Here is a 12,218-nt window from a genome sequence, read left to right as displayed (position 1 = left end):
TCAAAATCGCCCCTTCCCCCACTGCATCCCAAAACCAGCCCAGCCTGTCCCTGCCTCCCTAACCTGTTCTTCCTCTCACCTATCCCCTCCTCCCACCACAAGCCACACCTACATTTCCTACCTACTAACCTCATCCCACCTCCTTGACCTGTCCGTCCTCCCTGGACTGACCTATCCCCTCCCTACCTCCCCACCTATACTCTCCTCTCCACCTATCTTCTTTTCTCTCCATCTTCAGTCCACCTCCCCCTCTCTCCCTATTTATTCCAGAACCCTCACCCCATCCCCCTCTCTGATGAAGGGTCTAGGCCTGAAACATCAGCTTTTGTGCTCCTGAGATGCTGCTTGGCCTGCTGTGTTCATCCAGCCCCACACTTTGTTATCTTGGATTTTCAAGCGTCTGCAGTTCCCATTATCCCTGATACAGGAAAATGTGTTTGTTGGCAGCATCGCTGAAAACAATAGAGAGTGATCTGTTGAACATGAAGGCCTTAGGAAGGAAGCCTTATTGGAGTTCTGTAAGGGAGGGAAAGGGATGAAGTGAAAGTGCAAAAGGTGGGACAGGCCCAAGTGACTACAGTATTGGGGGCTTCTCTGTTGAGGATACAGAAACACTCTGAGTCGGTTAGTTTTGGTCACCTAGATATGTCTAGGGAAGTAATTCCTAGATTTCTTTTCCCCAAATTAACGTGGGTTTTTAATCAGTTTTTCACTTCATTTTGAAAAATCCCATTGTTCTGGGTGAGATGGAATCACAGAAAAAAATATATATACTGAGGTACTGGAGGCATTGTAATTGTGTGCGACAGGCTGAATAGATCAGAAGGTTTTTATCTGTCAGTCATCATTCTCAATTCCTCCATGACCTCCTTTTTTGATGTAACACTTTCTGTTTCTGTGTTTTTCCTGAACCACAACCAATATTCTTACGCACAGCCCATCCAAGCCAAGGCACTGGCTGGTGATCAGTAATGGAAAACTTCTTGATATTTTCCACTCCTCACTAGCTCAAAAAGACTGAGTTCAATGTTTGTGCCCTGTGTCACCCTGATTGAGATCAGTAACATTAGCTCACCATGGGGATTGAGCCTGAACCAGACCTTGTCTATATGAGTCAAGATCGGTAGCTGATGATGAATTCCCTGTGAGACCTTAGTTCACATTTGCCGTACGAAATGTAATGTTTTGAGTAAATCTGAGCTGATAGCTATAATGTTAAGAGGCTGCAACTCAGGACCAGATTCAAGTTCATTGTTTTTATCAAAAAAGTGATGCTGATCCAGAGAAAAGAACTGAAATCAATTTCCTGTGTTTAAGTTGGAGTTTGATATTTATAGTTTTCATACATTGCTACATTGTACAGTTCTTTAAAAGTTCTGTTGTTTTGTGTCCAACTCACATACCCAGATCATACAATGTGCAGGAACTGATTATCACCCAATTGATTCAAACTGAAGTCTGCTGGCACTAATCACTGGTTCACAAGACTGCCTGGAAGTAAGTTATACGGTCTGTCTTAACCCCAAACGACTAAAGGGAGGGCTGTAAGAAAATGGAGGGATTTACACCTTTAAAATACAGATGTTTAGTTACTGCTAAATCAAAAGGGTAACTTATAATACAACGCTTTTTTATGGGGCCTTTTAATTTTTGGATCAAATATCCATGTTCTTACTCAACACCCTTACCACACTGTACAACAGAAAATAAATTGGAAACTGTGGAACTAATGTTTTATTGCAATGCATTATTTACAGTAACATAAAGCTGGCAGTAACTTTTAGACTGTAATTCAGTTTTCATGTCCTGCTGACATTGATAAACTGCTTCTGCTCCAATCTCATAATTTATGACATCAGCAGAATTCCTATTAAGTTACAATATTGTTTCTTCGTCCAACAATCGATTGCTCCCTGTCTAATCCGGTCAATCCAACTACGTCCTGGGATTGTTGTCTACAATATAGATTCCACCTCAGCACAGTGAGCCACATGTTCCTTTCAAAATATGCTTCGGCTTTTTTGAAATTTGTTTACAGGATATGGATGTCACTGTGTGGGTCAGCATTTGTTGCCCATCCCCATAATTGCCCTTGAGAGGGTCATGGTGAGCTACCTTCTTGAACAGTTGTATCCATGATAGGTGTACCCACTCTGTGGTCAGGACAGGAGGGCTATCGTCCAGAACTTTTAAACCAGTTATGTTTGGGATTATCACATGTTAGGGCCTGCCCTGAAGAGAGCATTGTCGTTCCATTTCTGAGCTTCTTGATCCCAGTTGAAGATAGAGTTAGCTGTGGAGCACAGTCATTCAGAAGTAGCTGTTGGTAACCCAGCCATGGATTCCAGCCAGTTGTGGATCCTGGTCACCAGGCAGTGGATCCCAGTCTGTCACTATAGTTGCTGGTTAGCCAACGCAAACCCTGACCTTCTAACTGTGGAACCTGGCCAGCAGCCACATTTGTCCAATCAGCCAGCTTTGAATCCTCATCACCAGTTTTTCATAGAATCCCTACGGTTTGGGAAGAAGCTATTCAGCCTAACAAGTCCACACCAACTCTCCAAAGAACTTCCCACCCAGACCCATTCCTCTACTCGGCCCTGGGACCCTACAATTCCCATGGTTAATCCTCCTGATTTACACATCCCTGAACAATGTAGCCAATTTAGCATGGCCAATCCACCTATCTTTGTACTGTGGGGGAACCGCAGCACCCGGAGGAAGACCACACAGACACAGGGAGAATGTACAAACTCCACACGCAGTCACCCAAGGCTGGAATTGAACCTGGGTTTCTAGCACTATCAGGCAGCAGCCCTAACAATTGAGCCACCATGCTGTCTGTGGATTCTAGTCAGCTACTGTGAATGGTAGCAGGGGAATGGCTGAAGGCAGTTTGTGATCAGATTGTAGAGTATTTGGAGGCTGTAGACAGGAGAAAGAGCAGTCTCTGGCTTCACTTGTGCTCAACTGAAGAATTTCTAAAGATGAGTCAGTGCCAGCAGTTTTTTGATTATGTTTAGATCATTGCAAAGTGATACGAACAAGAATCTGAAAAATTTGCCCTGCTGAAGTAAGTTATTTAGAGGGTATAGGTTGGGAACAAGAGTATACCCAGCTGTGAAAAGATATGAATCTGTATACCTCAGTGCTATTTTCAAGTGGCATGAAATCTTCTTAACTGGGTGTTTACATTCAGCCTCACAGAATCAGTTCCAATTCAGTGGAATTGTGATTTTCAAGAAAAGCAGGCCCTTTCAAGTTTTTCCTCAATGTTTTCTAAAATACAGTTGCTGCCATTTGGGAGGGGATGTAGACAGTCTGGGGACATTCACGGTTATCACTCAATCTAAGCCTTGGGTTTGAATAAATACAGGTGTTGACGACATTCTGAGCTGGTCGCGATTGTAGCAATCTCTGTTAATCACTTGCCCCTGCTGTGCAGCATTGTAAAGTGGCTAGTCATTTATCATTACAAATCTCAACAGAAGGATATATTGCATCAGGCTTGCTGAACAGTGGGTGGCAACTGAGCATCAGGATATTACCTGAGGATCAGCGTCCCTTCAACAGTCCTGAACTTCTGAGTTACATGATGGCACGAGCTTAGTTTGTTATTCCTGTTATAGAGCTTTTTTGACTTGGAGACAATCATAGCGAGGCAGAGGGTCATCTAGAAGTGGTCTTCATGGCTTTCAGTCTCTGTATGACGCTGATTGTATTATACAAATATTCATCATCCTTGCATTTCAAGATGAATGAATCGTGAATCTTTGTGATTTCTCAAATAGCCATTTCTGTGATAATGGCAGAAGAACAGAGGATGGGATAACTAACCAGGGCTGGAACGTCTACAGTTCAGTTTCTATATCATAATTCTGCCAATATGGAGTCTAAAAACAATGAACAGCAATTTATATTTAAACAGAGTCTTTAATGCAAGCAAACACAGCAATAAACTTCAATATAAAACCAAGGATTAGGTCAGGTGTCCAAAAATTTGGTCAACATGGAAAATAGAACAGAACAGCACAGTACAGGCCCTTTGGCCCATGATGTTGGTGCCAACCTATTATCCTACTAAGATCAATCTACCCTGCATACGCTACATTTTACTATAGTCCATGGGCCTATGCAAGAGTCATTTAAAAGTTTCTAAAGTATCTGACGCCACTACTGCTGCTGACAGCCCACCTCTCTCTGTGTGAAGAACCTACCGCTCACATCTCCCCTATATTTTCTTTCAATCACCTTAAAATTATGCCCTCTCATAATAGTCATTTCCGCCCTGTGAAAATGTCTCTGACTAACCACTCTATCTATGCCTCTCATCATCTTGTAAACCTCTATCAAGTCACCTCTCATCCTTCTTCACTTCAATGAAAAAAGGCCTGGCTCCCTCAACCTTTTCTCAAACGATGTGCCATCCAGCCCAGGCAACATCCTGGTAAATCTCCTCTGCACCCTCTCTAAAGCTTCCACTTCTTTCCTATAAGAGGTCAAAGTGTGAAATTTTTAGGTGTATTGGAAAAAAGGCCAGAAAGAAAGAGAGGTGGAGAAATAAAGGAGCGCATTCCAAAGCTTCGGACCCAGACTGCTAGATGCGCCCATCAGCGGTGGGACAGTTACAATTGGGGAAGCTCAAAGGGCTGGAAATAGAGGAGTATGGGCATATCTAAAGGTACAGCAGTGATTGAATTCTCCTGCACTTTCAACAGTTAGAGAAGTCACTGCCATATGTTGGTTAAGTGTGTTGGGTGCAAACTGCTGTTTGCACAATGCCATACTGCTTTAACGCATGGGGCAGGTGATAGGATTCAGGGACTACATCCTTGAGTCTTAAAACAAGTAGCTGCTGAGTTAGTATATGCATGGTTGTATTTTTTTTTGAACGTCATAGTTCCTGGAACAGTCTCATCAGTTTTGTAAATAGCAAATATATCTGCACTGTTCAAAAAGGAGGGATTCAGAAAGCAGGATACAACAGGCCAGTTAGCCTATAGTATTTTCTATACATTTGTTGTAGCAAAGATGCTAAAATCTATTATAAAATTAGTTATGTCACAGCACTTAATAACTCTGAATGCCATCAGGCAGAGTCAGTATGGTTTTGTGAAAGGAACATTGTGTTCAACTAATTTCTTACTTATTGGACCATTTTGAGAAAGAAACAAGCAACATGGAGAAAGGTAAACCTGTAGGTGTGGTGAACTTGAATTCACAAAAAGCACTTGATGAAGTGCCACCTCAGAGGTTAGAACACAAAATAAGGGATCATGGCGTAGGAGTTAACGTATCAGAATGAATAAAAGTTTAATTAGTGAACAGAAAACAAAGAACAGGGACAACCATTTTCAGGCTGCAAGCTATAACTGTTGCTGTGCCATGGAGATTGGTGCTGGGACCGCAACTATTCACAATCTATATCAATATAAAGAAACATAATCAATATAAATAAATATAAAGCAAATAAATACAAATTTGTGGATTAAACAAAGATTGATTGGAAAGTAAGTTGTGAAGAGGATAGAGAGTCAGCGATGGGTTAAGTGAGTGAACAAAGATTGGGCAGATAGAGTATAAAGTAGGAAAATGTGAACTTGTGCACTTTGGCAGGAAGATTTTTTTTAAAAGCATATTGTATAAATTAGGAGAGATCACAGAACTCAGTGGTGTAGAGGGATCTGGGAATCCTGATGTACATTCACGAACAGTTACTATACAGCTACAGCAAGTGATTAAAACAGCACATAAAATATTGGTGTTCATTACAAAGGGAATGGCGTACAGAAGAAGGGAACTTTTTCCACAGTTTTAGAGGACTTTGATGAGACCACATCTGGATGATGAGAGGATAGGAGGAGCAAATGAGATTTAATCATAAATGATGGGAACTGCAAATGCTGGAGAATCCGAGATAACAAATTGTGGAGCTGGATGAACACAGCAGGCCAAGCAGCATCTCAGGAGCACAGAAGTTGATGCTTCGGGCCTAGACCCTTCATCAGACCACAAGAACTGATGTTTCGGGCCTAGACCCTTCATCAGAGAAGATGAAGGGTCGAGGCCCAAAACGTCAGCTTTTGTGCTCCTAAGATGCTGCTTGGCCTGCTGTGTTCATCCAACTCCACACTGAGATATTAATCATGCATGGAATAGGAGGAGGTAATAATTCTGTACTCTTTAGGAGTGGGTAATAATCCTTTATTCTATAGGAAGGGTGAGAATCCTGTACTCTATGGAGGGAGTAATAACCCTCTACTGTATGGGAGTGATAATAATCCTATAATCCATAAGGAGTAAAGTATTCTATAAGTGTGGCAATATTGGGATGAAATTTGTCTTTATAATCACTTTTGTGAAGCGCATTGGGATGCTTTACTACATTAAGGCCAGTAGTTGCCATTGTACTGGTTTCATAGTTACTGCTTTACGTTTATTTCTTTTAATTGCAATGAACTCCACTAATGTTCCTCAGCTCCTTAAATTGCTGCACCCAGATTGTCATTTTTTCCATTTTTCAGGACTTTCACATTGTCAGGTGCAATCGGCAAATATTTATTATTTTCCAAAATATACATTATTCCAGATTCAAGGCACCTGAGCAGAAATCCTGAGAGAACCATTACTCAGGACCTATGCTGTCTCAGCAACTTCTACTGTCTACTATGACGCTTAGCTTCCTATTCATTCCACAGTATTCTTTCAAAAAACACTTCCATATGGAGCTTCAGTAACTAAAATCGAAGCCTGTTAGCTGAATTTCATATCTCCTTGGTTGACAACAACTTCAATAAAATCAAGAGTACAAAATTAGTATGTAACTAAATGCCAAACTATTTAAACCAGATTTATTTAAGTCTTTTGCTTACTTAAATTTACTTAAATTTATGTTTTCAAGGTCATTCGCTGAATACTATGGAAGAATTCTCTGCAATTCTTGAAGACAGATAGAAACAGACCACCAGCTGGTCTTCGCTTTTCACAGCTTCTGCTTTCCAGACCCGGGAACGTGCTGTCAGAGCCAAGTCAAACTGCATATGTATGATCTTCATAAAAGTAACTGTGTAATGTCCCCTATCTTGTACTTTCGCCAGAATGGAGCTTATTTAATAGCTGCTTGAATTTTGGGAGCTTCCTATAAGTAGTACGTGATGTTTACCATTTCAAAGAGTTTCTGGGGCCAAATGATTCACTACATTTACTTAGCATAACTGGAAGAGACTCTGATCCTTTCAAGTGCACACATGGCCACGCTGTAGACAATATTGCATTTAAAGTAAACCATATTCTGCTGGGAAAATTGTTATGCTAAGACTGACTGCTACCAAAATGGCATTTGATAGTTATCTGTTTTACTCTTCCACTACCATATTCATGTTAGAATTATACTTCAATTGTTATATGACCTAACAATGATGGATTTACTGCTGTTCTTTAATACTAATGGATTCTCAGGCACTTTTCGAAGTTGCAAACTCATGCATCACATTTCAACAATTTGTAACAGCCCAGATGCATATGATGTGCAAATGAAGGAATATACAATTTTTAAAAGCTATATCTTGTGAAATGTAAAGTTGATGATTAAATAAATTAAAGTTTATCATTAAGCTTAGTATTGCATTACTTGTTATTGGCATTCTTTCATATTTGTATGATGATGAATATGCAGCAAGTCAACCCCATCAGTGTGGGCTAGCTTCCTGTGGTTCACTCTTGTTGGTGACTGAAGAGACCAGTCTGTGAAAAGCCAAATTACTCCATTGGGGTTATTATCAGAAATGCTGAAAAATATCAGCAAACACAATTTTTAATTATTTCTCAGTGTACATATTGTCCATATTTTATCACCATTTGTTTCACACTAAGCTGATCACAGTGCTGAATCCATTGCCTCTTGATTTCCATGGACTGGCTTCAGCTGCTATGATAATTTTGCATTTGTACTTCAGCTCATGGATGCAATCCAACAGGGAGTAGAACTTAAACTCTGTATGATGGCATATATTGTAATGGAATGAGTTGGCAGCCTATTTTATACCTCTCCCCATTATATCTACGTTATTTTTATTGATTTCCCCCCACTTTTCCCTAGGTATTTGTCAAATCTTGTGTGAAATCCACTTCATCTTTTACTTGTTAAAAAATTCTGTCATGGGATATCAGCTTTGCTGACGTGGCCATCATTTATTTCCCATCCCTAATCGCCCTCGAGAAGGTGGTGTTGCAGTTCACTGAGGGTAGATACACCCACCGTTCTGTTAGGAAATTTTAGTCTTAGTTATTTCAGTAATCCAGGTAATGACAATCAATACTGAAAACAGTGACATCAGTAGGTGATTGAGTAGTAAGGCTATTTCTAGGTGTTTTTTGTTATGTCAGGCATGCAGTTTGGAATCTCATGCCACTACTCCAGGTTGCATTCCTAAAGGTCAGTGGGAGCATTCTTGCCTCTGAGTGCACAGTTCATGGATTCATGCAGCACTGCAGCATTTGTGCACAAGTCTAGGCTGACTCTTCTAATGGCATGCTGTAGTCTCAGAGATGCCACCTTTCGGGTCAGACTTTAAACTGAAGTTGTGTCAGGTTCCTTTTAAAGATCCCACAGTCTTTGCTTTGATGCTGAACAAGGGAGTTCTCCTTGGCTAACCTCAACCACTATCTATCCCTCAACCAGCATCACCAAAAACAAAGGATTAATTGATTATCTAATTGCAGTTTGTACGATCTTGCTATACACAAATTGACTGCCACATTTGCCCACAAAACAACAGTCACTACTACACTTCAAAAAGCACTTCATGTCCTGAGGCAGTTACAGATGCAATATATATGCAAGCTCTCCCTTCAGGTAAAAATCTGTAATTTCCAGTTATCCTACAGATTTGTGAATTCTATGTGAAATCTTCTAGTTCCTTAAAGAAGACAACTCCAATAGAAATCACCAAACCTGCAGGCGTAAGTAAGCAAAGGTTCTGGGTTGGCAATGCTGCATACCATGCCAGTGAGAAACCCCACATTTCCTGCTTGTTACCAAATGTGGGTCAATGCAGTAATGCACACTCATTGAGGTGAGCTGATCCCAGGAACCCAGCAGCAATTAATGTGTAAAGACAAGCTGTGACCAGCTAACATCACATCATCTTCCTCTCTAAAAGAAAGTCTAAAAAATTGTCTTGTTTTCTAAATAGTTGTGTGTCTGCACTGAACATTAATCCTTTTAGATATGTGTGTTCAGCAGCTTCTGGTATGCCACTGCAATAATCAGCTTTAAGCTGATTTCGTGTCAAGGTCTGGAATAAAAATGGCACTGATTAGATAATAAAGAGGCTATCTCACAGTCACTACTGGTATTATCACCATACTGGGTTGTTACAGCACCAGTGTTTCAAAGTTGGCTTGAGAATGTATGAACAAGGTGTTTGATGTTTTCCTGGGGAAATGCTCATCTCACCAGAGAAGTTGAGCACAACACAATTCACAGCTATACTCTCCTCGCCACCTATCTTCTTTTCTCTCCATCTTCGGTCCGCCTCCCCCTCTCTCCCTATTTATTCCAGAACCCTCACCCCATTCCCCTCTCTGATGAAGGGTCCAGGCCCGAAACGTCAGCTTTTGTGCTCCTGAGATGCTGCTGGGCCTGCTGTGTTCATCCAGCCTCACATTTTATTGTCTACAATTCACAGCCCTAGTACTTGTGAGTTGTAGGTCTGTCACAGGCTTAAGGAGACAGTCACTGTGTCTACAATCTATCGTGTATTCTGAAAGCTTGAACTTTCCTTTAAGTTATATATTGCCGATAAGTTTAAAGCACTACTGTACTATTGTAGGGCACTTGAAATGGTCAGGAATTAATTGGTCTGTCCTACCTTACAACTTCAGAAATGTATAGAATTGACTATGAAACACTTTGCTTGTCCTGAGATAGTGAAAGGCACTGGAGAAATGTGCTTCTTTGTTCTCTGTTTGTTTGCAGTTCTACTGTATTGTCACTTTTTTAGTTTCACCGTGTTTTCAGTGGCACCGTATTTTAGAGGAAAGTATTTTCAGTAGCACCACCTTTTCTGCGTCACCGTGTTTTCTGCGTCACCATGTTTTCAGTGTCACCGTGTTTTCTGTGTCACCATGTTTTCAGTGTCACCGTGTTTTCTGTGTCACTGTGTTTTCAGTGTCACCGTGTTTTCAGTGTCACTATGTTTTCTGTGTTACTGTGTTTTCAGTGTCACCATGTTTTCAGTGTCACCATGTTTTCTGTGTCACCGTGTTTTCAGTGTCACTGTGTTTTCAGTGTCACTGTGTTTTCTGTGTCACTGTGTTTTCTGTGTTACTGTGTTTTCTGCGTCGCCGTGTTTTCTGCGTCGCCGTGTTTTCAGTGTCACCGTGTTTTCTGTGTCACCATATTTTCTGTGTCACCGTGTTTTCTGTGTTACTGTGTTTTCAGTGTTACCGTATTGTCTGTGGTACTGTGTTTTCTGTGTCACCGTGTTTTCTGTGTCACGTGTTTTCAGTGTCACCGTGTTTTCTGTGTTACCGTGTTTTCTGTGTCAGCGTGGTTTCTGTGTCACGTGTTTTCAGTGTCACCGCGATTTCTGCGTCGCCGTGTTTTCAGTGTCACCGTGTTTTCAGTGTTACCGTGTTTTCTGGGTCACTGTGTTTTCAGTGTCGCCGTGTTTTCTGTGTTATTGTGTTTTCTGTGTCACTGTGTTTTCTGTGTCACCGTGTTTTCAGTGTCAGTATTTTCAGTGTCACCGTGTTTTCTGTGTCGCCGTGTTTTCAGTGTCACCGTGCTTTCAGTGTTGCCGCGTTTTCTGTGTCGCCGTGTTTTCAGTGTCACCATGTTTTCTGTGTCGCCGTGTTTTCAGTGTCACCGTGTTTTCAGTGTCACTGTGTTTTCTGTGTCACGTGTTTTCAGTGTCACCGTGTTTTCTGTGTTACCGTGTTTTCTGTGTCAGCGTGGTTTCTGTGTCACGTGTTTTCAGTGTCACCGCGATTTCTGCGTCGCCGTGTTTTCAGTGTCACCGTGTTTTCAGTGTTACCGTGTTTTCTGGGTCACTGTGTTTTCAGTGTCGCCGTGTTTTCTGTGTTATTGTGTTTTCTGTGTCACCGTGTTTTCTGTGTCACCGTGTTTTCAGTGTCAGTGTTTTCAGTGTCACCGTGTTTTCTGTGTCGCCGTGTTTTCAGTGTCACCGTGCTTTCAGTGTTGCCGCGTTTTCTGTGTCGCCGTGTTTTCAGTGTCACCATGTTTTCTGTGTCGCCATGTTTTCAGTGTCACCGTGTTTTCAGTGTCACTGTGTTTTCTGTGTCGCCGTGTTTTCAGTGTCACCGTGTTTTCTGTGTCGCCGTATTTTCAGTGTTACTGTGTTTTCTGTGTCACCATGTTTTCAGTGTCACCGTGTTTTCTGTGTTACTGTGTTTTCAGTGTTACCGTGTTTTCTGTGTCACCATATTTTCTGTGTCACCATGTTTTCTGTGTTACTGTGTTTTCAGTGTCACCGTATTGTCTGTGGTACCGTGTTTTCTGTGTCACCGTGTTTTCTGTGTCACCGTGTTTTTTGTGTGGCCGTGTTTTCTGTGTCACCGTGTTTTCTGTGTCACCATGTTTCTGTGCCACCGTATTTTCTGTGTCACCGTGTTTTCAGTGTCACCATATTTTCTGTGTTACCGTGTTTTCTGTGTGACTGTGTCTTCTGTGTCACCGTGTTTTCTGTGTCACCATGTTTCTGTGTCACTGTGTTTCCTGTGTCACCGTGTTTTCAGTGTTACCGTATTTTCTGTGTTACCGTGTTTTCTGTGTCACCATGTTTCTGTGTCACTGTGTTTTCTGTGTCACCGTGTTTTCTGTGTCACCGTGTTTTCTGTGTGACCATGGTTTCAATAACACTGATATTCATTTCCACCAGGTTTTTGGTAATCCAGTTGTTTTTAGGTCAGTAATTTTTGATCCAATGAATAATTTGTTGAGCTATTCACATCTATCACATTGCACCGTAGTTTCGGACTGTGAAATAGTGTCTACCTGTGTTAGTGAACAATTATCTCCAGGTGTGAATCTAATTGTCGGAACTGATTGGAGCTGTTTGAATCATTTTGCCACAATATTTCTCATTAATGTTTATTTAACCATCAACAGAGCTGTAACATTACTGCATTTGTATCAAACAATTAAGTTCTACTTAACTGATTATCCAAAGTATTTTTTCCCTTGTGAACTGTGG

At 41.3% G+C, this 12,218-nt stretch overlaps 1 protein-coding gene across 8 annotated transcripts in view; it reads left to right on the top strand.

The window, feature by feature from the left end:
- Nucleotides 1-7,556, top strand: part of bbs9 (Bardet-Biedl syndrome 9) — a 519,061-nt gene extending 511,505 nt beyond the window's left edge. For all 8 annotated transcript variants that reach the window (XM_048530080.1, XM_048530078.1, XM_048530076.1 and 5 more), the window contains one exon: nt 6,902-7,556. Coding sequence is in view for 1 of the 8 variants with exons in the window: in XM_048530079.1 (XP_048386036.1) it covers nt 6,902-6,954 (53 nt within the window). In the remaining 7 variants the exon portion in view is untranslated. The remainder of the gene's footprint in view (nt 1-6,901) is intronic.
- Nucleotides 7,557-12,218: the final 4,662 nt, after the last annotated feature.

Source organism: Stegostoma tigrinum, chromosome 5 (genome assembly GCF_030684315.1).
Source record: "Stegostoma tigrinum isolate sSteTig4 chromosome 5, sSteTig4.hap1, whole genome shotgun sequence".
Lineage (NCBI taxonomy): Eukaryota > Metazoa > Chordata > Chondrichthyes > Orectolobiformes > Stegostomatidae > Stegostoma > Stegostoma tigrinum.
Note: the sequence above shows the minus strand (reverse complement) of the source record. Positions and strands in the feature narration are given on the sequence as shown.